Source organism: Echeneis naucrates, chromosome 6, assembly GCF_900963305.1.
Source record: "Echeneis naucrates chromosome 6, fEcheNa1.1, whole genome shotgun sequence".
In the NCBI taxonomy this organism is placed as follows: Eukaryota; Metazoa; Chordata; class Actinopteri; order Carangiformes; family Echeneidae; genus Echeneis; species Echeneis naucrates.
Genome location: NC_042516.1, coordinates 14,660,615 through 14,685,841, shown reverse-complemented (window position 1 = coordinate 14,685,841; position 25,227 = coordinate 14,660,615). Strand labels below are relative to the sequence as shown.

At 41.6% G+C, this 25,227-nt stretch overlaps 1 protein-coding gene across 3 annotated transcripts; it reads left to right on the top strand.

The window, feature by feature from the left end:
• Positions 1-1,230: 1,230 nt before the first annotated feature.
• atp8b2 (ATPase phospholipid transporting 8B2) lies at positions 1,231-25,177 on the top strand. Of its 3 annotated transcripts, XM_029503399.1 has the most exons (31): positions 1,231-1,353; positions 3,249-3,316; positions 8,701-8,762; positions 8,900-9,013; positions 9,844-9,942; positions 10,099-10,160; positions 10,343-10,415; positions 10,765-10,835; positions 10,935-11,014; positions 11,476-11,634; positions 11,724-11,812; positions 12,026-12,222; positions 12,388-12,508; positions 12,875-12,962; positions 13,328-13,362; positions 13,461-13,620; positions 13,711-13,899; positions 14,515-14,630; positions 14,864-15,028; positions 15,164-15,275; positions 16,182-16,287; positions 18,649-18,703; positions 18,809-18,895; positions 19,111-19,294; positions 20,305-20,528; positions 20,643-20,726; positions 21,480-21,725; positions 21,848-21,986; positions 22,432-22,562; positions 23,089-23,688; positions 23,794-25,177. In XM_029503399.1, the coding sequence occupies exons 2-31, from the start codon at positions 3,292-3,294 to the stop codon at positions 23,890-23,892; spliced, it is 3,972 nt and encodes a 1,323-aa protein (XP_029359259.1). In that variant the 5' UTR covers positions 1,231-1,353; positions 3,249-3,291; the 3' UTR covers positions 23,893-25,177. The 3 variants fall into 3 exon arrangements, with proteins under 3 accessions (XP_029359259.1, XP_029359258.1, XP_029359260.1); XM_029503398.1 differs by having other exon boundaries at positions 18,649-18,895; XM_029503400.1 differs by lacking the exons at positions 1,231-1,353; positions 3,249-3,316; positions 8,701-8,762; ... (5 more) ...; positions 10,935-11,014; positions 11,476-11,634 and having other exon boundaries at positions 11,760-11,808; positions 18,649-18,895.
• Positions 25,178-25,227: the final 50 nt, after the last annotated feature.

Sequence of the window (25,227 nt, the reverse complement as noted above, 5' to 3'; positions counted from 1 at the left end):
AGGCAGTAGTGAAACTGAGTTCACATTTCTCTATTTATTATATTATACTCTTCATGCAGAGGCAACGGGAGAGGATGGCCAAAGGTCTACAACATGATTGTACCCTCGTCGCTGTTAGATTGCTTTGCTCTCTTCAGTCAATCTGGAATACACTCAAGACAGTCTTGTGAAATGATGTGATCACAGAGTAATCATGTGTTTGAATCACTGTGACATGTTCAGAAAGGTCAAGGTTTCTCTCTGACATTTGCATTTTCACAAACTGTGTGCGACATCAGTTCACATGCAATCACAGAACAAAAGGTGCAAAAAAGGACAAGTCAACAATTTCAGTGCTATTGGGTGGTCTATTTCTTTCTCAAATTGTTCAAAGTGGCACATTGTTTAACATGCCCTTCAGTAAAAACAGGTGCATTTTCAGGAAATTACAATATAATAATAGTTTGTGCTGATGGGTCATTATGAATGTACATTTTAAGCAATCCCTTATTAATCCTGAGAGGTCTTTCTTAATGGTATACCCTACTGCTCTGGTGATTGTGATGCTTTTCAGGACACGCCATACTTTCGGTCTCGGACTCTCATTTCTATGTGAAGAATAAAGGAGAGAGAAAATGAAAGACGTGTGAGTCTCTCTTCATTAATCTTCCTTCCCACAGTATTCCCAGTATTACCCTGTACGGTCCGCCCATTTTCTTTTCACTCTAGCAGCTGTTGTATTTGCATATCTCTACATGTCACAATAGTTCCAAACTGTCATTTTGCTGTTAAGTTTACACTCTGGTCATTTCATGAAAAAAAAAAAAACTTTTCTGACTTTACAGTATTGATCTACAAGACAATCAGTTATTCAGTTCTCAGACACTTAAACTATGCTTCCACTGTAGCTGTGATGGGTGGAAATGCATGTTGCGACCTTGACCAGGGAACAGATGTTGGATGAGACGAAGCTGAACAAACACTAGAGGGCAGTAAGACACCGAAGGGAGGAAAATGAAGCGCAAAGTGTATGTTCAGGTTTCTAAAGGACCAAGTATGGACTCAAAACCAAAGTGATTAGAACAGAAACACCATCAAGGGGTCTTTTTCAGACAGTTGGACATTACATACCATCAGTGATGAGGGGACGGTCCCATCCTCTGTGACTTCAGGCCCTTGGATGGAGGTGAGGAAGGTGAATGACATGTGGCCCCTCCCCCCTTTCTCACTCGGCCCTGGTCACCTCGGCACGGTGTCTTCAGAGCCGGCCTCACTCCCCCTCCGGTTCATCAGGGACCGGAGCTTCATCAGGGACCGGAGCTTCATCATGACCTCGGTGGTCCGAGCAGCCGGCTGTGGGACCAACTTGAGAAGGTAAGTTGCGCTTTGTGATGCGCTCTCCCTCTTATCAGCTGGAAGTATTGACGTGTGCCTCGGTTTTCACTGTGAAGCCTGCACCAGCTAATGCCATTTGCAAGAAAGCTGCTCTGTGCATACATTTGATACAGTTCTCGGTTTGAGGGGATATTTTGAGTAAAGTTGCCAGACATTAGTCATTATGTTCCCAAACTCAGAGTGAAAGTTAGTTATGTCAAACGGCAGTGGCCCCGGACATTAGTACATTAGATGCACTCTAATGGATGTGAAATGGATCAATTGTCTAAATTGAATTTCTTCTTTAGAAACACGCAACCCTAACCTTGTTACAGTTATCTGTTTTCTTAGAATTGTTGTTCTTCCTCATCAAAGAAGGCTAATTGAGCTGTATTCCCGTCATTCACTTTAATTGGCTATGTCAAGTAGATATCAGGACTGTTAACATATCAGAAATTATAAAAGGGAAATAAACAGCATGACTGCAAATCAGGTCAAGTGCATCATGGTTTATGTTTGTGATTATTGTCCTGTGCTGTCTCGGTTTGTTGTTCTATGCTTCTCTCTGCTACAGACACCTGCAGTAATCTGATAGTTTATTGTAACTGTCACTCAGGTGTTCAGTTGAAAAATATTCGGTACAGTCTGTCTTTAGAGCAGAATAATGTACTATTTTATGGTTAATCTACATTATCCTAAGAGGCTACCGATAATGTGAAATAACCAACGGTTGCACAGATGTTTGCGTTCCGCCTCAAATATTTTCTGTTTCGAATCCCCTAAAACTGGGAGAGAAATGAAAGGAATTCTGCTGAGGCCAGAAAAAGTGCTCAGATATTCAGCATGTTTCTCACTCAACTGGGTGCTTGCTTTATTTCATAAGGGCTCTGTAGGTCTAAAGGGTTATACAAAATGCCCACTATAGATGGGGGGAGTAAGAGGAGGTAACTGAGAACAGGAAAGGAGAGAGACCACAGCAAACAGCTTGCATTCTCTCTCTCTGTTTAATCAGGTTTATAAATAGGTAGACTATAGTGTAGAAAGAGAGTAGAAAGTATGCAATAAAAGAGAAGAGTGTATGACAGGGCAAAAGATTGAAACTGTAGCTGAAAGCTGATCGGATGAACTCACATGGAGGCAGGCAGAGCAGCTTTCTCAGGAGTATTGATTGGTCGCTCGCTGCTCTGAGGCATCGTCTGCCATACCGCTTGCACCTTGTAGTATGCACTACAAACCTGAGACAAAGATGAACAACGCCTCACTTATGTGGTTTCGTCTGTCATCTGTCTGCCTCCTCCTGACCATTACTTACCGGGGCCAAAACACAAGCAAGTGAAAGCGGTGAGGTGTATAAGATTAACAGGTCAGCATAAATGAAAGAGACGAGGGAAGTATGTGGAAGAGAGGAGGAAAGAAGATGCAGGGCAAATACTGCTCCATTACTCTTTGTCATCCAGTATCGAGGAGACTGATAGTGGATCTGGCCCAGGCCACCAGTCCCCAGATACTCTGTGCCACAGAGACGGATGCAGCTCTCTGCTGAATGTCATTTCCTCATTATGGCTCTAACAGACCAGAGATGGTCTGGTGTGTGTGTGTTTGTTATGCCGTGTTTGTGAGTCCAGACTTTATCACAGCTAAAGTACAGTATACTTTAACACCATAAGCAAAAAATAAAAAAAAGGACCAATATTTCAGTAAATAGAGTTCATCACTTGAATACAAGCAAGGTCACTGCACTGAGCATTTTCAAATACAATGAACATTTTCATCCTGCCTTTTGGCACGAGAAGAAAATGTGTTGTGTTTAGATCTTACTTCACCCCTTCTTCTCCAACCCCTCATCTCTCCAGCCTATAAATGTGCCCCTAACCTCCTCTTCTGCCTCTCTGCAGACAGTCCCATGGGCAATAGCAAAAGGAAGCTGGCAGAGTGGAGATGTTCAGAAAGAGGCCTCCTCCAGGTTAGCACCAAACACTAAACACTCTCTTTACTCTTTCAATTAGTTTCCTTCACGTGGGTTTTGCCAGTTGTTTGCAACGAAACCAAAAACAAAAGAGACATATAAATTCAAAATGTATTTAGGGTAGATTCTAAATTGGATTGTTTCAACCATGTGTTAATGTGTTCAGATGCATTATGAGTAAACTTTTGACAAGAGTGGATTCAATCAGGTCAATACTCATACAAAAACATCATGTGGGTGGAAACACTTTTGTTGTATTGTAGATTGTAGGATGGCCTACTTCTCTGCTGTTTTCTACTCTATCTGCCATTTGCTCGTGTTTGAAACATATTAGCAGCATAACCTGCCACCCCATCTGCAGTCAAATTATAACTGGAGAACTGACATCATCGCAAACATGGCCAAATGCATCGGGCGGGTACACATTACATTTAATGGTATTCATGATTACCCACATCTTCCTCTTTTTCCCTTTTTCTTCTTTCCCTTTACCATTAGTGGTGGAATCCATATTTACAACTTTTACTAAAGTAAAACAACTAATAAAACTAAATAAAAAATACTACATTACAAGTAAAAAAAAGTCATACTTATGTAAAAAGAACCGAAGTATTTGTAGAGAAATGTAGTTGAAGTAAAAGCAGGTGGCCTGGTCTGTAATTATTTATGACACCAGGAGATGATTAATACTGGAGCATCGTTATGTCAGCAAGATGTTACCGTTACTGCTCCTGGAAATGGAAGTAGTGAATCTACAGCTTTATATGCAGTGAATACTGCAGTGACAATATTGATGGGAGAGGAAAAGAGAAAAGACGAGTTTTTATGGTGTTTTACAATTGTGGACTTTTTTTTAATGGATCTGTTTAACATCTATTTAACTTTCACCATGTGAGATGTTTGGGGGAGTAAAACATAGTTAGGGAATGCTTTTAAGAAGAAACCCGACTACAATACTGCTGTATGTGAGATGAAAGCCCAAAAGATTTTTTTCATCCAAGATGTGGTAATTTAAATGCTGTCCATCATAGTCAAATATAAAATGTTTTATATAAACTGCATCAATTCAAACTTCTTCAAGAATACAGACCACCAGCGTTAATGTCAGATACATGGTGTGTGTACATGTAAAGTAGGTTGTATCAGCCACTGAATACACTGGTTGCAAGATCTTGTCTGATTGCATTGAAATCCATGGGAAAATTCACAAAATGTATTATCTCAGTAAATGTAGAAATGTATGCTTTCAATTGCTAGTTTTGAGTCTTAAACAGGAGGAGAATAGACAGACAGATAAAGGCGGATAGTTGACAGATTACACCACATGGAAACCTCCATGACTGTAAGGACAGAGTACAGAGCAGGTCAGCTCTACCTGCTGCTCCAAATATGATATCTACTTGAATCAAAAAAGATGACAACAGCTGAATTACAAACATGAGACTTTAAAGGGGCATTTGTCAGACTAATGGGGGATGTCGTGATGGGTTGCTTCTTGAGAATCAAACCTCAAACGATAGCTGATCTCCCAAAAAGCGTCCCTCTGAAATGTCCTGAACGGGAGCTAGAATGTATCACAAATGGAAAACCTTTCTAATTCAAGCAGCAAACCACAAATCCACCCATAAGCACAGCAGGCTAAATGTGTGTCGTCGCTTTACACCGCTACTGAACGCGTTAAAATAACAGGCCCTGCCAAGTACAACTTTGGGATCGAACACTTTTGGTCGTTGTTGTTTACCTGTGGTGGTGGAAACACACTATAAACAAATGCGCTGTTTTCACCTTCATATCACGAGAACACACGGCAAAGTGTAACCTTTACGCACGAGACTTACTGCGCGGCACGTGCAGAGGCACCTGCCAGGCCCCTCCCACTGCGGTGCGCCGTCTCCCTTTAAGCGCACAGGAAACTGGACCGCTGCGCGAGACACTTCGGCTCCGCGCGCCACCGTCAGCCTCCGCTCGGCTCGCGCTTTTAGATCCAAAATGGCGTCCGGCTTCCTGGGACCAGCCAGCCGGTTTTACTGAGGGAACGCCGCAGAGGCCGTTGCCGGGGCAACGTCAACCAGACGCGCAGCATATGTGGTTACGTCATGGCCACAGCAGACACTGTTTATGTTGTGGAGGAGATTCTGCACGTGGGTGCGTCAGTCGATTGATGAGGCCGCTGTTGAACGTAAATGGTTGAAACGAGACTTTGCACAATGAAGCTGAAACTGAACAATATTTAGCCGATTAAACGAACCCACAGCAAAGTTAATAAGACTCCCGCCCCCCCACCAAAAAAAAAAAAAAAAAAAAGCCTGCGCAGTTGGAGCTGCTGGAAAATGACAGATTACAGATCAGATTGTTCGCTGACCTTATCGGAAAAATGACCTCAGTGTTTTTGCGGCAAGAGGGATGGAGCAAGTGTGCGTGTGTGTGCGTGTGTTTCTGAGGCGCCAGAGAGAGAGAGAGGGGGGAGCAACAGAGAGGACGGGGATGGGACAGTTCATCCAACTTGACCGAAGTTGGAGCAGAGCTTCATCCCGCGTCCTTGCGGAGATGTGGCGGTCAGCTGTCCGTGAAACAGCGCATATTTACCGGCGGTAGTTGTCAGAGTTAAAGCCAGGATGACAGTGCCGAAAGAAATCCCGGAGAAATGGTTTCCAGTTGTTCTGCCCCTGCAAAGAAAGAAACAGAAGAGACTCGATGAAGGCAAATCTAAAAAGAAGAGCACAGGTACGACTTTGTGTCGGAGGAGTGATTGCAAATGAGATTTTTTTTTCCTTCACTATTTGTGTCGTTGTCGTTGTTCTTGTAGTAATTCTGTTTCTGCATCATCAGGGTTTGATCTCTGTACAAACTACATGTCACTGTTTACAAATAAATCATTCCTCATTCCATTAAAACTGAGTCCAAGTTTATTTCCTTCTCCTCCATCTCACTCACCCCAACCCATACTGTTTGTATACAGATGTGCACGTCAGCTGTATATCTGCAGCCTGATCAGTCTTAGACGTCTTAAAGCATCTTATCATGAAGGACTTGCTTAAGGCACTTTTTTCATCACCACATTAGTATTGATTCTGTATCACCTTTTTTGTTTTGCCTCTTTCTTCCCAAAAGTATTTGAGAACATAATGAGACTCAGCGTCATTTTTCAGTTTTAGCTATTTTCCTGTTCTGACTGATTTTTGTTGTCATGTGCATGTAAATAAAACTGATTCTTTTGTTCAAACGTGAATTTTGTGAAAATTGAGCATGTCCTTTTTCTCTGCTGCCCAAGACACTGATCAATTCTCTAGGCGCCAGCCTCCACTGCTGCCACACTGCCATGTCTGTAACACTCATTCCTTAGCTTAACTATCATGCACCCTGGATGTGCACCTTCATTTGACCTCCAGGCCGTCAGCCAGTCACTGTGTCACTCGCATCAGTTTTCCACAAATTATATCGCTGTGTCTGCGCGTGCACTTCAGAGTGTGCAAGCGCATGACTGCAGATGCTTCTGCTCTCCCGTTTTCATCTAATTAAATCAGCCACAGTGAGCGATGATTGTTTCTCCTGGGTTAGGTTTAGTCACGCCAAGGACAATGCCGCTTCCCATAGCTCACACTGACTATTGTCTGTGGTCATTTTTGTTATGGCTTCAATCTGCATTCACTGTGTTGTGAACATGTGTCTCATGGGGGCATAAAGAGGTTCAAAGCTGTGGCACGTGTTGTCACATGCCACTCCTTTGAGGGGGGTAAGTGTTAAAGAGACAGGGGGTGGATAAAGGAAACTCAGTGGTTAGTCTTTCTATCTAAGATAGTGTGGCAGTATTTAAATCAAAATGTTTGTACTGCCTTAGGTCTCAGTTGTTTGTGGAAACCTTATGCTCACAGCAGAGCAAGCCTGCAACTCAAGGTTTCTCAGTAATGGAGCTTTATAGATTTATACAGACTTGCTGTGTCGGAGCTAGCCTGCATCAGGGCTTCTAATGCCCTTGAAGCTGTCAGGGACATTAAACACTTAATGGGCAGTTTGCTAAAGATGCTCAGCCATTCTGAGCTTGCATAGCAGCGACTGGGACGGACAGTGCCTGCCGCTTGACGTCAGATGTTGGGATGCCTTGGTGACTGTGTGCTTACCCAGCTTGCCCTTTCGTGGGGGGTTAAAGCAGCCTTGGCACCACCTGTCAGAAAGAGCTTTCTGTTGAACACCAGCCAGGAAAAATAACATAACAACATCCTGAAGAGAACGGCGAGATGTAGAAGGGAAGAAAAATAAAAACAAGCGTTTCAGTACAAAAGTCTGCCAGATCTGTACCTTCACAAACAGACAAATGTGATATTGCTCAACTAATGTTAAAAGATACATTTATGCCAGCTCAAATAAACCTTAGATACACGATAGATCTAAATTGCCATTCCTAATTTAACACTAAATAACAGCTCGGGTGGTCTTTAGCCGGGCTACTGCAACAGATCTCTTTCATGACCTGACAACAAAGAGGACTTGTGGGCTCTTTTGAAATTGACCTGCTTGTTGAAGCTGAGTTTCAGCAGAGACAGGTATGTTAGAAGTGTGAAGTGCTTTGTCTCAACATTTGAGGGAGGGCTTCAGAGTGCTGCAGAGACACAGGAAACCACAATGTCTTTGTGTGTGCATTTGATTCTGGGCTATTGGTTTCTGTTATGTGATGTCCCTCTCTGTTGCACTGGGCTACTTTTAAGCCATCAGCCAACATGTATGTTGATGACTTCGGAGTTTCAGACTTGCTGATATTCTATGATAAAATATGTGCTTTGGCCCATGGCTTTTATTTCTGCATGCATTTGTGTCCATCCCTTTATTTAAAAAGCATAGTCATCAATATTAGAGGAGATGGGCCTGGTGGTGGAGGAGGGGAACTCCAAATCTATTCTGATCATCATGAACAGCAAACTGAAAACAGAAACAAGATAAAGTGCAACTTCAGGGAGACAAACAGAATTGGAAGAAAAAGAAACACAAAGAAAAGCATTAGGTTTAAATCTGTGTAAATGGGTGATTACCCGCAATAACCCTTTGGCCCCATTCGCATGTGAGCACAGTCATTCATTGCACATCAGATTGTATGTCAGTACTTAAGATTACAGATAAGAGATGGTTTGTTTGGTTATTAATGGAAGTGTGCTAATGTATGTGCATGAGACAGAATGATTATGTCTGCATAAACTCCAGCAGACAATGACACAGCTTCATTGTGGATTATCCTTATTGTTGCTGTCTTTCCACGATTGTCAGTCACTACCATAATGATGGTACTGCCATTTTTCAAGTTGCCAGTTTTACAGCGTAGGTGCTTTCTGTTTGTTTTGTTTTTCATACTACATTGGCCTGAATGATTCATTTTGTGTCTTTTGTTTCAGTGGAGGAGGAGAGAAGGGTCAGAGCCAATGACAGAGAATACAATGAAAAGTTTCAGTATGCGGTAAGAGTCTCCAATCTGCTCTTCTTCATGTTCTCTTCCACAAATTTACAAATGTATGAAGAAATATTTTAATCTTTCAAAGTAGTCATCTTAAATGCAGTTTATATAAACTCCCTCTTTTCTTCCCAATCATCCAGAGTAACTGCATTGTGACATCCAAGTACAACATCATCACCTTTCTGCCCGTCAACCTGTTTGAGCAGTTCCAGGAAGTAGCAAACACCTACTTCCTTTTCCTGCTTATTCTGCAGGTGAGCAGTGAAGGTGAAGGAAGGAAGAGTTTAAGTTTAAGAAGTTTAAGAAATACAAATGAAATAATAAAAAACATTTCTAGATAACAAATTAATTGAAACAGGAAATGATGGTCAAATAAGGGCAATGATGTAACTATTATTATGGACCTCGATATTTAAAATAAAATAAAATATTCTAATCTGTTTTGCAGGGTCGTGTGATAGCATTTCTTTTATAAAAGATTAGTAAACTTGAAAACGTTCATTGACAGATTTAATGGAAAAAGTCTAGTAAAAGGTTGTCTGTCTATCATTACATTTTTCTTGAATTCCTTTAGGTCAAATACAATTTAAAATACTGTATATATTTCTGCAAGCCTAATTTAATGGAGAAATAAATCCATGTCATATGTTTTATTTTAATGAATTTATCTAATTGAATAATAATAATTCAATCATATTTACATCATTAATGCACTTTTATTGAATCTGGTAATCTAACTTAATGGTTACTTGATAGATATTAATACATTTGAATTGATTTAGTTCAATTAAACATTTGTAAGGGACAGTTTGGGTCATTTAATGTGGGGTTAGGTGTATTACCTTCAGTAATATCAGATCAGTGCCTCGTCAGTCTGAGCCATGTGCTGCTACAGCCAGGGAAAGCTGAGCAAAAGTGCTTGTGGCACTTTTAAAAGATGCCAATCAAGAAATCCACTATTCATTTAAATTCAGATTATCTTTAGCTAACAGAGTGACGGTTAGATCTATCTGTCTCTGTATCACACATAACCTTTATGTCGCTATTCAGGCTAATCTGCAGATCAATCTCTGTTTGTGTCTAGTTGATACCTCAGATCTCCTCCCTCTCCTGGTTCACCACCATCGTGCCTTTAGCTCTGGTACTGAGCATCACTGCAGTAAAGGATGCCACAGATGACTATGTGAGCAAATAATTTTCACACTTCACACCATGCTCATGTGGTCCTGTCCCTGATTATCCTGGTTAAGCTGAAGCCAATGACCTGACACAAAAATAGATGTTTTATGATAAAAAGTTAACCTCAGTTCCTGAAGTGACCATGGTTTCTTTTCTTCAGTTTCGTCACAAGAGCGACAGCCAAGTGAACAACCGGCAATCTCAGGTCCTCATTCGTGGCTAGTGAGTTTGCACTCTCATTTTTAGAACTAACCATGTGAACTTTACTGTTAAATCGAACCTTTTCATTATGAAATATGTTATACATTAATTAGTCAGGTTTTAATGGTATTTCTTAACAGTTTCATAGGTACTGTAACAGGTTTCAGGTTTCTTAACTATTTCTCCTAATTTTATTGTTGCAGTCTTCAGAATGAAAAGTGGATGAATGTTCGAGTGGGTGATATCATTAAACTGGAGAACAATCAGTTTGTGGCAGTAAGTGTCAAACACGATGATCATATATCACCATACACAGAGACACACACACACACACACACACAAACAATAGTCTGTAAACCTTCAGGTTCCGTATTAATTGAGACTGCTTTCATACAACATAACATTGTTTTTCTAATTTAAGACCTGCATGTGATCATAATGACAATTTATACTGGATTATGGACCAAAAGCTTCCACGATCAATGGCGTAGATTGCATGCAGATGGAATTATTGATTTAAAAAAGATACAAATCATCATTATATCATCAGTGCATTTCTAATGCTGTACCTGTGAAATCTGTGCAGCGCAGTGAATACAACCTCAGTTTTCATATCTGTTTTCAGGCTGACCTCCTCTTGTTGTCAAGCAGTGAACCTCATGGGCTCTGTTATATTGAGACAGCTGAGCTGGATGGGTCAGAAAATGCAGCACACCTCACCGACTCATTGCTCCTCTCAGACTGCCAGAACAAAACCACATTACATCTAAATTGCTGTGTTTTATTGTCTTACAGAGAGACCAATATGAAGGTGCGGCAGTCTATCTCAGTGACAGCTGAACTTGGAGACCCAAACAACTTGGCTTCATTCAACGGTGAGTGTTGAAAACAGTACCAACGTCTTTTTCGGTTTCTCAAGTGGCTTATTTTCATTTCTCAATATCAAGTGAATGGCTTTTAGTCTGACCCACATGTTTGACTCATATCCACCTTCACACTTCTGCGAATGAAAAAAACAAAGTACACATGCACGTATTTTCTGTCCTCCACTTCAAACATCACCCGCCGGTGCACCAAGCAAAAGAGTTTCGTGTCAGCACATTGCACCCACACATTCCTCTCCAACTCAGGAAAATGCATTAAGGCAGTAAACCAACCCACACTTTGCCTTTTATCAGCTTAAAAAAAAGGTGTTTGTGTGAACCTTTTGTGTGTATAACAACGTCATGATGTCATGAGGATGGTTGCGCCACCATTAATTCTTACAGGTAGTAAAATAAAAATCAGTTCTATTATTGGACTTTATGAATCTCTGTGACATCATCTATGTGTGAAGGTGAAGTGGTTTGTGAGCCCCCAAACAACAAGCTGGATCGTTTCTGCGGGACTCTGTACTGGAGAGACAAGAAGTACACCCTAACCAACCAGAACATGCTGCTACGAGGTTGTGTCCTGCGTAACACTGAAGCCTGCTACGGTCTAGTAATCTTTGCAGGTTGGAATTTCCTCAGCTTTGATTTGAATTGCATGTGTTTGATTTATGGGGCTTGACTTTCAGTTTTGGTTTTGATTTTTTTATTACAGGGCCAGACACCAAGCTAATGCAGAACAGCGGCCGCACCAAGTTTAAGCGCACAAGCATCGATCGTCTGATGAACACTCTGGTCCTGTGGGTAGGACACCTCGAACCTCTCACTTTTCTGGCTCATAACTATTTCAAGAAATGATCCCCATGGCTTCAGTCTAATCTCATATATCCCATATTGCATCCCAGTTTGGGCTCAAGTGACCAAAGATCCAATTTTAAGACATCTAATAGTACTTTTAGACACCCTACTCCTGCTGCCTGTGTCCTTACTGTTTCTCCATCTGTGTGTCTCCATCAGATATTTGGCTTCCTAGTGTGTATGGGTGTGATCCTGGCTGTTGGTAATGCAGTGTGGGAGAGAGAGGTGGGGTCCTTGTTTCAGAGCTACCTACCCTGGAACCCCCCTGTAGACAATTTTTTGTTCAACGCCTTCCTCTCCTTCTGGTCCTACGTCATCATCCTCAATACTGTGGTGCCTATTTCTCTGTATGTCAGGTAAGGAGGAGTCTCCGATTGAGAGGCATGTCGTGTGAAGGACAAATAACCCAAACAACGGGAGCGGTTTGATAAAGCTCGGGTTATATTGATATCTTCGCAAGCAGTTGTTGGGATGACTGGATTTACTGATCTCTCTCTTTCCCTCTAATTTTTGTGTTTCAGTGTGGAGGTGATCAGGCTGGGTCACAGCTACTTCATTAACTGGGATCAGCATATGTTCTGCTCACAGTGTAACACAGCAGCTGAAGCCAGGACCACCACTCTAAATGAGGAGCTTGGCCAGGTGGGAATCCACACTTGGACCTTTAATTCATTGTGTGGGAGTTTGTGTGTGTCTGTGTGTGTGGAGTTCACATATGTTCTTCCCCATCATAGTTTATGTTGCTTTTTCGATTCTTCGTCAATCGATTTTCCATTGGTATTAATGTAAAAATAATAGTATCCATAGGAATGTCTTCGATGCAACTTGGACCTGAAATGTTCCCACCGACTGAGGAATCCTAAATCAGAGATGATGATGTTTCCTGAAGAATGTTTAAATTTCTCATTGTATAATTAGAGCTCAATAAAAACTATCGTAGATATTTAAGATGTATCTTTCTGTGACTTAATTGTAATTGCCACTGTCACCATTTGAATTTCAATCTAGGTTGAATACATCTTCAGTGACAAGACTGGAACGCTCACTCAAAACATCATGAGCTTCAACAAGTGCTCCATCAATGGACAGACTTACGGTAAGTGCACACACTGTAAGGAAGTAAGTAAACACTTGTGCTGAATCATCACCCACCAAAAAATACAAGACAGACTGTCATTGCTTCACTTTGCAGGTCCCATAGGAAACTGCGATAGATAATGATGTTAGTTAAACTAATCGAATGAGGAGCTAACACTAATATGCTGCCTCATTATTTGTATGCATGTCTGTAATACTCTTGCATTTCACAGCTATATACTGTTGTTCTTTTAGGTAGTTATGTGTGTTAGTATCGTGTGTTATGTTTTCTGGGAATTAGCTAGAAAAACATAACAGGTCTTTGGTTGACAAACTACAGACAGTGTTGTGTTCCTGACACATCTAATGTTTTCTTGCTATCAGGTGAAGTTACAGACCCACTTGGACCTCAGCCAAAGGTGAACAACCAAAAAAATGTATTTTTTACTGAAAAAGGGTGTACACCACGAGTTAATGGCACATAATCATGTCCATGGTTCTCCTTTTTTATCTCCAGAGACTGGACTTTACCCCCTTCAACCCCCTGGCGGACCCAGACTTCTGTTTCTGTGATGACTCTCTGTTGGAATCGGTGAAAGTGGGAGATGCTCACACTCATGAGTTTTTCCGTCTGCTATCCCTCTGTCACACTGTCATGAGTGAGGAGCTCAGTGAGGGTGAGACGCACAAAGGCAGAGTTTAATCTGGGAAGCTGAAAGGCCACTGACACCAACACACAATCTGTCCCTTTTATTTTGTCTTGCCAGGAGAGCTCGTTTATAAGGCCCAGTCTCCAGATGAGGGTGCTTTAGTTACTGCGGCTCGAAACTTTGGTTTTGTGTTTCGCTCCCGAACACCTGGAACAATCACCACGACAGAGATGGGACGACCTGTCACCTACACTCTGCTCGCTATTCTGGATTTTAACAACATACGCAAAAGGATGTCTGTTATAGGTGTGTTAAGGCTAGTGATGAAAATCATATGAAAAATTATTCAAATAACAATAAGAATGACATTAAACGTTTCTCTATTCTTTGATATTTTTTCCATATATTGGAGTTATAGTGATCAGCGGCTTCTTTCAGTAATAAACTATTTTTGCTGCATGAGGATAGAAAAGTTTTTCCCGTATTTAGTTTCAGGTCTCTTCAAATTACTTTTATACTTTTAACATCTTATACATAAGAGGATCAGAAATTGTATGTGTCTAATATAACAAGTAAGCTTTTCATGCCTAAATCACAACTAATTATTTAAATGACTCCAAGATGACAGGAAATTAACTATTAATCATAAATATTTATTTTAATCCCTCTGTGAGATTTCACTGGGATTGAATTTGTTGGAAAATCTCCCAGAAATCACTCGTCATAAATCACTGTTGCCTTAGCAACAACTTTTGGGTCAACAATGTAATGTTGACAAGGCTCTGAGCACTCACAAACAAACAATATTAAGATGGACAGTTTGTATGCACATGGGAGTGACATTTGATAGAGCAGCTGAGAAGGAGAATTAATGACATGTACTTTTGTTTTTTGTTTCATCACGTTCTGTTATTTTCTCAGTACGTAATCCGGAGGGCAGGATCCGCCTGTACTGTAAAGGAGCTGACACTGTGCTGCTGGAGAGACTCCACCCCTGTAACCAGGAACTGATGAACATCACCTCAGACCACCTCAATGTGAGTAAACAAGCGACTGCTCTCACTCACACGGAGCTGCACTGCCATCTACTGTCTGCACAGACTAAATCAGCTGTTACATAGTTTTCGCTACATTTTCTCGTCACCGTGGCATGAAACGGATCCAGATAAAAATAAAAGCCAAGTATTTTGGGGGGGTAGATAACACCAATACTGCTGTATGCATCTGTGGATATGCTCCTCATCTTTGTGTGTCTGTTGATGTCTGTCAGGAGTATGCAGCAGACGGGCTGCGGACCCTGGCCCTGGCCTACAAGGACCTGTCAGAGGAGGAGTGGGAGATATGGTCAGAGAGCCACAGCTGTGCTGACAAGGCCACGGACTATAGAGAGGACCGACTGGCAGCCGCATACGAGCAGATAGAACAAGACATGATGGTTGGTGACGTGGCCTGAGAACGTGCATTAATGCGGGACGTATTAACAAAAACACATCAAGTAGAACTGCATAATCTGTTTCACTGGTATCATATTTGAATTTATTTCTGCTCACCTCCCACCTATCACCTCCAGTTACTGGGAGCAACAGCTATAGAAGACAAGCTGCAGGAAGGTGTACCAGAGACCATCGCTGTCCTCTCACTGGCTAATATTAAAATCTGGGTTCTCACTGGAGATAAACAAGGTGAGACAGACACACGCACTGTCGCAAGAAATGTTCACAAGCAGTTTTCCTGCTGCAAAAATTTGAACATATTAAGAGGCACAACTTTGTTTATGTACTAGTGATAATATTGCCAAAATGGCCATCTCCTTTGTGACACGGTGCTTCCTGGCCTTCAGACTTTCATGTGTTAATGTTGCATCATGGCTGCTGCCATTCTGATATTCTGATATTTTGTTATTATAGCTTGCACATAGATCTATTATAAGCATGCATTACAAGTACAAGTCATCCAGAGGTTTGACATAAAACAAGATAAACCTGCAAGTTCCCATAACAAGAGCAATTTAAACTAAGCTGTTCAGGACAAATTTACCATTAATTATGTCACAACTGTCAGCAATTTAGAAACAGATTGTCTGGGCTTCCAAAACAATAAAATATTGTTGGTTAAAGCTGGTGATCACATAGACCAGTTAAATCATTTCTAGACAAATACAGCCAGTCAGGTCAGCACAACATCAATGTTTGGTGCTGGAGAGAAGTGCTGGGTCAGCATTACAGCAGACAAAACATAATTATGGAAATCTGAGAAAGAGCACATAGACTTCACTTGCATTCAGGTAAGCTGAGGTGATGAGCAGTGAAGAGACTAAAAAAGGATTTCCTGTATTTCCAGTCATCAACATTTATAATCATGCCCATGACATTGGGCTGAACAATTAAGGGCCTTAATGGACGGTTAAGTGCAATATCCAAATTCCTGCAGCTGCAATTTTTTGATAAATGAATGAGGTATTGTGGTGCCTCAGAAATGCCTTCAAATCTTATTCACCAGATGTAAGATAAAGAATCACTTTTGGCATGATAGGAAGATTTTAAAACATTTAACTTCCAATCCATCTGATGTATTATTTTCTCTCACAGAGACGGCTGTCAACATAGGTTACTCCTGCAAGATGCTGACAGATGATATGACGGAGGTGTTTATCATCAGCGGGCACACTGTGCAGAGCGTACGGCAGGAGCTCAGGTCAGTCTGTTCATTTGGGTGGACAGCTGTGTGTCCACTGTACCATTTAGTCTACAGGGTGGATAACTAATCTCAAATAAGATTAGTGTTTGGGGAAAAAAAGAAGTACAGTACAGGCCAAAAGTTTGGACACACTTTCCTGTTCATTTGAATGAAAAGGTGTGTCCGAACTTTTGGCCTGTACTGTATATGCATGACTAGGTAGTTAGGTGTGGTAGCAACTTTACAAGGAACATTTCCCCAAGGGCACACTAAAATAAATCTCTCATTTCAATTTCAATCTAAAAAAAGTCAGTTCACTTGCCTCATAAAAATAATATATATTTTTTAATTTTATTTTATTGTTATTAATTTTAATTATTTATTTTTCCTCTTTGGGAACCATCACCTTATCATGGGGGAGAGGTTTGTGTGCCCCAGTGAACCTGGGAGCTGTGTGGTCAGAAGCCATGTGCTCCTGGTAGGGTCTCCCAAGACAAGTTGGTGTCAGAAAAGACACATAATCGCATAAGACGCATAATCTCCCATCTCGTGAACCCACCGTCTGCGTGGGAAACTGCTGAGATCGGGAGCACTACTGTATTGGTGGCGGTGATAGTGAGGCTGGCTCTGGGGACATGGAAAGTCACCTCACTAGTGGGGAGGGAGCCGGAGCTTGTGTGTGAGGTGGAGTGCTACCAGTTGGATCTGGTGGGGCTTACCTCCACGCATAGCCTCACCTCTGGATCCAAATTCCTGGATAGTGCTGGACATTATTCTTCTCCAAACTTGCCAAGGGCTTCCCAATCTGAACCTGAGTGGTGTTCTATGATTAGACTTCTTTGTCAATAATGAACACCACGTTTGAACACAAGGATGTCTATAAGTGTACTTTGTACCAGAACACCCTAGGCCAAAGTTGAATTATCAAGTTTGTAATCCCGAGACTGCATGTTTTTGACGCTCAGGTAAAGAGAGGGGCAGAGCTTCTCTTTCTCTCACGATCTGGTGGTGAGTTGGGTCAGGTGGCAGGATAAAGACAAACCAAAAGTGTAGTGTGGGTAAATTGGGAATGTCTGGGGGAGGCCCCTGTCCAAGAAGCCTTCAAGTCCTCCTTTGAATGAGTTTTTTCCACATCCCTGTAGAGGCTGGGGTCATCGAAACTGAATGGTCGCTGTTCGCTTACTTTGCTTACTTTGTTGAAGCTGCAGAGGCATCCTGTGGTCTTATGGTCTTGGGTGCCTCAAGGGGCAGAAACCCTTGGGACACCGGTGGTAAGGGAAACCATCTGGCTGTAGAAGGAGTCCTTTAGGAACATGTTATCTCTCAGGGACATGGAGGACCATACAAGCTGTGTACAGTAAGGATGAAATACTGTTGACCTCAACTGAGGAGGTGATAGTACAGTGGCCCCTCTCTTCAAGAAGGGGGACCAGAGAATGTGTGCCAATTACAGGGGCATCACACTACTCTTACCTAGAGAGGTCAACTCTAAGGTACTGGAAAGGAGGGTCCGTCTGACTGTCGAGCCTCTGATTGAAGAGGAACAATGCGGATTCCATCCTGGTCGTTGAACAACGGACCAGCTCTTTACTCTTGCAGGGATCCTTGAGGGGGCCCGGAACACAATCTCCCAGGCCACATGTGCTTTGTGGATCTGGAAAAAGCATGTGACTGGGTTCTCTGGGATGTTCTGTGGGAGGTGCTGCAGGTGTCACTGTGTGCAGATATTCAGGAATAAGTCACATTTGTTTGCCTTCGCCAGAGCTGTCCTTTGCCTCAGATTCTGTTCGTGATATTCATGGAGAGGATTTTGAGGTGCAGCCATGGTGAGGAGGAGTTGGTCAGTAGCCGGGCAATTGCATCATTGTGTTTTGCAGATGATGCGGTCGATGATGTGGTCCATCAGCCAAGAAATTATTGGAGCAGTATCACTGGAGTTGCCGAATGACAGAAATCGTTTTTGTCATTCTCTGCTTGCATTGCATTCAATGTTTCCAATAATATGTGGTGAATTGAGTTTTGCCCACTTGACTTCACTGGCATGAAAGCTGTCATGTAGTTGCCCTGGTAAACTCATTAAAAAAAACAAAAAAAAAAACATGATGAACGTCAAACTATCTAAAGATATCTTAACATTTGAACATGGATGTGGGCTAGGAACTGACACATCAGCAGAAATATTAGGCTGCCACCTCCTCTTTTTTTCGACCTTCCTATTTTTATTTTTACTTTGATTTGCTTGCTCAGCTATGTCTACTTTCTTTTTATCCTAACCATAGTTCATTCTCCTTCCTTTAAACCTCCTGTTGTATTTCTGGTGTTGTCTTTGTGGCAAAGACTAGCTCTTTTGATGTGGAGGTTTTTTGTCTTTCTTCCCAGGAGGGCGAGGGAAAGGATGATTGAGCTGTCACGAATCAGAGATGGAGAGAAGGGGGCAGGGATGGAGGGATGGGGAGAAGCATGTTTCATGGGTAATGGGCTCAGTGAAGGACAAGAAGGAGACCAAGAAGAAAGAAGAGGAGGAGGAGGAGGTAAAGAGCAGCAGAGCTCCACTCCTCCACATTCTTCCAACCTCATGGAAAACATCTCTGGAGAGTTTGCCCTCATAATCAACGGTCACAGTCTGGTATGAATAACACGCCCCACAACAACAAATGTGTTATGTATAGGCACACACACAAATCAGGAAGGGTCATGAAGAATAAAACTATCAAACTGTCAAACAATGACAACACGCCAGAATTGCATTATCATCTGTCTTCCTTCTCAAAGTAGTTCTCATCCAATGCACTGACTCCTTGCACCTTTCATTTCCTCACTCTCTTTCCTGTTCTTTGGCAGGCCCATGCCCTCGAAGCAGACATGGAGCTGGAGTTTGTGCTGACAGCGTGTGCCTGCAAAGCAGTGATTTGCTGCAGGGTCACCCCACTGCAAAAAGCTCTGGTGGTGGAGCTCATCAAGAAACACAAGAGGGCTGTCACCCTTGCTATAGGAGATGGGGCTAATGACATTAGCATGATTAAAAGTGAGTTATGACAGAAAGATCATCAATATAGGAAGCAAGACGGAGAGAAAAGGAGGAAGTTTAACTGGATTATTGATGAGTAGAAAAAGAGAAGTGGGGTTTTGCCACATGGCTAGTAAAGGAAATTCACAGAATTTCTGTGTATGGAAGCACAAGATCGTTTTCTACATGTTCAGACAATTAATGACGAAGGCTGTGATGAAATGCCAGTTTTACCGTTATATATTACGGTATATTACGATGATGAACTCCAAAGAACGTTGTGCAGTCCCAAATACACAGATCTAAACTAATGTAGGTAGAATGAGGAAGACGTTTAGTATTAGCATATTGGAGTGTGAACTTTATTAAGGTGATACAGAATGACACTGTGTTGATTAAGATTTGTTTTCTATTCTGATGTGCTAGTTATAATTATCATGAGGATAAGCCAACATTCCCATGTTCTGTTCTGTAATAGTCTGTATTTTGTAAGAGTTGCATCACCTTCCACGATTGTCTGTATGTCATGTCTACACGAATGTGGGCAAGTTTTTTCAAAAGAATTTATGCAAGAACAAAGCGAAAATACAATCAGTGCAGCAGTGATGGGTGGGGTTAGTTCACATCCTGTGATTTGTGTCATAAAGGATTTAAATTTTTTTTGCAGCTTCATTGATTTTAACATTTTCAACTCTATTTTTTTTTTTTTTTTAAAGGGACTCAAAGGGACTGTTCAATCACTTACCTTGTGGAGAAACACAGATGTGTAAATCAACATAAAATCCATCTATTAACAACTTGTTAATATTTACCCACAAGACTTGATGGGGGGTGGGGGGGTGTTAATTTTTTTTTTTTTAAAGGATAGCTATCTATATTACCACAATTATTTTTGTTTTATGTATGAAGAAAGTTTTATATTAACAGTCCAACACAAAGCCAAAAGCCAAGTTCACTTTTTCCAGCAACAGACAACGTTACCTGACTTGCTTGTCTTCTCCGTCCCTCTGTCTGTTCCTCTCCCCCAGGCGCTCATATTGGAGTTGGCATCTCCGGTCAGGAGGGCATCCAGGCTGTGCTGGCCAGTGACTACTCTTTCTCCCAGTTCCGCTTCCTTCAGCGGCTCCTTCTGGTTCATGGCCGCTGGTCCTACCTCCGCATGTGCCGTTTCCTGTGCTACTTCTTCTACAAGAATTTCGCCTTCACCATGGTCCACTTCTGGTTTGGCTTCTTTTGTGGCTTCTCTGCTCAGGTCCGATTGTAGAGGTCATGTGGACAAGAACTAGAGGTTAACATATCACAGTCATGATTTAAACAGTGTGCTTTTTTGTCTCTCTCTCTCTCTCTCTCTCTCTCTTTTTTTTAGACTGTGTATGATCAGTACTTTATCACACTCTACAACATTGTCTACACTTCCCTACCAGTGTTGGCCATGGGGATATTTGACCAGGTCTGTTCAAAATTTCATCTGGATTCTGATTTCATTTCAACACTGCAATGCAGTATTCCTTCCATGAAACAGGAGAATCAATCACAGATGATGATGAAAGGGTTTTAATATGCCAGGAAAAGAAAAGGACAATAAGACACATTATCAGTTAAGCCCCACATATGACAATGGCCAGTCCACGGCTTTGGTCGATACTAAGAACCTTTGTGTGGACTTTCATGGCCTCCATAGGTGAAATCCTAAAGATTTAAGCGATTCCCTGAAATTTCGCTCCAGTGCCATTATTGCATTTACAGTTTCTTTATTTTTAGTCACTATTATTTCGTCACACAGGACTATGCTTTCAGGAATAATTCCAATACCTTCAATAATTGACTTTTGACTTTTCTTTCAGTACCTCCATCAAGTAAAGTATTTTATTCATGCATAGCCTTGTTTTCTTTGCAAAATCCGGTAATGACCTTCTTTTCAGTCTCAGCTTAACCTATGCGTGCTGCTAGTTCACAGATGTTGGTATGCTAACATGATAAAAGTGGTAAAGATGGTACACAACACAACACAAACACCTGTTCAACAGCATCACGCATGCCGGCATGAGCATTTAGCCACTCAGTGACAGATTTACAGGGTAAACTGCAGGTAAGTATTTCATATTAAATTACATCGCAGAGTATTTTCTATATTTAGGGCTGCAACATAGCAGCATTGACTTTATTTCATCAAAGCAGTGCCTCATTTACTGTTTCATTACAGGATGTTCCTGACCAGAGGAGTCTGGAGTACCCTAAGCTGTATGAGCCGGGGCAGCTCAACCTGCTCTTCAACAAGAAAGAGTTCTTCATCTGCATCGCCCAGGGCATCTACACCTCTGTGGTGCTGTTCTTCGTCCCCTACGCTGTGTTGTCTGAGGCCACTCAGAGCAACGGAGTGCCCCTCGCTGACTATCAGACCTTTGCTGTAACCACAGCAACGGCTCTGGTCATTGTGGTCAGCGTACAGGTGATTGAGCCCAGATGGGTGTTTGCTTTCCTCCCAACTGGGGACATTTGTATTTAGCTAGCTTGTTCCATTGAGTAATAGCTGTGCAGCTCAGATGTTTTTTGCATGTTCCCTGTGTGTAGATCTGCCTTGACACTGGCTTCTGGACAGTCATCAACCATGTGTTTGTTTGGGGCTCTCTGGGTTTCTACTTCACCATCATGGTTGCACTGCACAGTCAGACCCTCTTCAGGATTTTCCCCAGTCAGTTCCACTTTGTAGGTCAGTTCTGTTTACTAATCTATCACACACTTAGACTGCACTCACGCAATATATATAATTTTTTTTTTGTGTGGCATAGTTCAAAATAGATATTGTAGAAATGTGTATATTATGCATTCATGCATATGCTAATACTTTTATCTATAGTATTCATGAAAAATAATGATGAAATATATTACCAATAGAAAAATAAGCCTAACCCTAACCTAAACATAATTATATAGATAAGATCCTTGTTTTGTACATGAAATCAACCTCTTCACAGTATCAGCATATGAATATATTGTTCAGCCACAGCTAAAGACAAATGCAAAAATTTCTTAAAATATAGCTCAGAGATCATTATCTTATCATTAATGTCTGCCATTCACATGCACAATCTTGAAAATTTCTATACGTTCTTAAAACACATTTGTTATTTTTCTGTGTATGTTTGTAACTACAGGTAGTGCCCAGAGCACATTATTGCAACCAGTTGTGTGGTTAACTATTGCACTGGCAACAGCAATATGCATAGTTCCAGTTTTGGCATTTCGCTTCCTCAAGCTGGACCTTAAACCTCAGCTCTCAGACACGGTGAGAAAACGCTGAAAACAAATGTCTCCATCTTTTTCATTGACACATATGTGAATATGTTGTCCTTCATCATAACAGATAGAACCTGAGAACAGCTAATGATTAACTGCACCCATACAAACTGTTCATCTGACTACACATGATGATTCATGAGTTCGTACTTACGGTCGCTGACCTCATGAACTTCAGTTTCTCCATGAATATCGACTTGAACGGGGCCCCATGCATGCAAGCGATGTGTTGGTGAGCTGAGTGTGTGCCCCCCTCCATCACTGTCTGGTCATCACTACCAGGAAATCCAAACAAAGTCAACTTACACCTCGATCAATTTGTTTGCACTTTGTGATATCAAGTTCAAAATGTTTGGGGTTTTAAGCGTGGTGAAAAAAATTGTCATGTTGACAAGCTTGAAGTTGAAGTTCACAGTTCTATATGTTTAACATTTATAGATAGGGCTTAATATGTTGATAAATAAGTCACTAACTTTCAATATGATGTCCCCTCCCTCTTGTCTGATATGCTCTAGGTACGCTCCACTCAGCTGGTGCGGCAGAAAAAGCGGAAGCCATTGGGTCACAGTGTGGGAGGAGCCTGGCGAGGTGTAGGGAGCGTGTCAGAGGGGCGTCTGGGTGCTCGCGGTGGCTCGAGGAGGTCAGGCTATGCCTTTGCCCATCAGGAAGGCTTCGGAGAGCTGATCACCTCAGGGAAGAACATGAGGCTCTCCTCTTTAGCCCTGGCCACCTTCGCCTCCAGGCACAGCTCCAGCTGGATCGACACACTCCGCAGGAAGAAACACATTCACTGTCACACTCCCCCAAGCGCCTCAGGGGAGAGCAGTCCAGCACCTAGTTGCATCTCTGGGTCAGTTCCACCACTCTCGAATTCATCTTCCGTTCTTGGTGGTTCACAAGATACATCTATCGAGGAAGAAACGGTCATGGCACCACATCAGCAAAATACACAGACAGTTACTCCTTCATCCACACAAACCCCACCAGCTTCAGCAGCTGCACCTCAGGGTCCCGCTCAGGCCCTCAGAGATGCCTCCGTCCTCAGCTCATCAGCAGTGAGATGCCACAGCGAAGATTCCCCAGGAGGGTGGACGTTCACTCTGGGGACTTTGCAGGTAAGTTGATTATTTCTTACACATGTATCAATTAAAAAAACAGATATAAAACAACACGTATAGAAGCATGCATGATGTGTCGAATCACTTCACTTTCTCCAATAGGAAGCTCTGTTTGGTTGGAAGGGTACTGCAGCCCGCAGCAGCGCATCCAGCAGCCCAGGCCCACTTCCTGATGCCAAGGAAACCAGACAGACTTTGTGAAACATTGGTTATGGATGGAGGCCTGCTCATGAAACTGTGGCACATAGACTGTTATAAAAACAAAGTCCTCTCCTGTGTGTTTTCTAGCTGGTACGTCTAAAAATTAATGAATAATGTCCGAGGTGCATAAGGAAGTATCACTTCCTGAAAACTCAGTTTTGTTTTGTTTTTTTAATTATGAATTGGAATTTCTTACTCACTTACTCCTCAAGGCATACAAAGACTGTGCTCATGAATGGCTGATAGAACATTGTCCATCCAGTACATAACTAATGGACAGCAGCAGATTCAGGCAGAGACTTAGGGATAATGTAGTATTAATTATATATAAGATTGTTCCCACTGTAAACAAATATTAACCTCATTCACAGCTGAGTAACACAGTATTTCTCAAAATCAACAAGTTGAATGAATGAGCTGTATAATTTTCAACCAGTGAGGTGCAGACATGATCTGTAAGTGTTTCTCCTCACTATAGTTCTCAGTGAGAACGGTAACTTACGTTACAGAACATTGCAAGACTCTTGCAAGAATTGGTTTTTCTTTCTTCTCATTGTGATGTTTTTGTACTTATGTTCCCTCCTGCAACGTGTTTTCTTTTCTTGCATCATATTGATGTGTTCTATATTGGCCTATTTGAGTTGCACCTTAAGCAAGTTCTCAGTGCTTTTTTTTCTCCTCTTAGCACGTTAGGCCTTTTTTGGACTGGCAGAGGTTCAGATCTTGTGAATGTATGTTTGATTTAATGTCTCATATACCTGAAAAACAAAACAAAAAGAAAAAGTGCCACTGATTTACTGTAGGTCCAGGCATGGGCACAGTGCAAAGAAACTCTTAAATAAAAGTAGTTACAACTATTTAAAAGTGGTTTGTCAAAGCCTCAATTATACATATTGTAAATTTTTGTGTAAGAAGTTGTGCAATTCATACTTGATAATTACACTTAAGTAAAGTGCTTTTATTTTTTTTTTTTAATCTTTATTTTCATTTCAATGAGAGGAACATGCTTGAGGATAATCATGCCTTAACGATGCCAAACATTCGGTCCTCTGACATCTCTTTTCTTATTCCTGATCCATCAGTCATATCATCCCATGTGACCTGGGGTTGAGATAACCATTGACTAGGGTAACCAGAGGAACGTTATAAATCTGCTCACAGCTCACTCTCCTGTTCTACCATCATCACCAATGCAACTGACACTAGTGCTGCAACAGTACTGTACAAAAAAATAAATAAGTTATAATAACCAATTTGGTGAGCTGAATGTTTTGAAATGTGTTTGGCCCCATGAATTGTGAAAGAGTTGTCGAAAGGCTATCAATAAACACAATA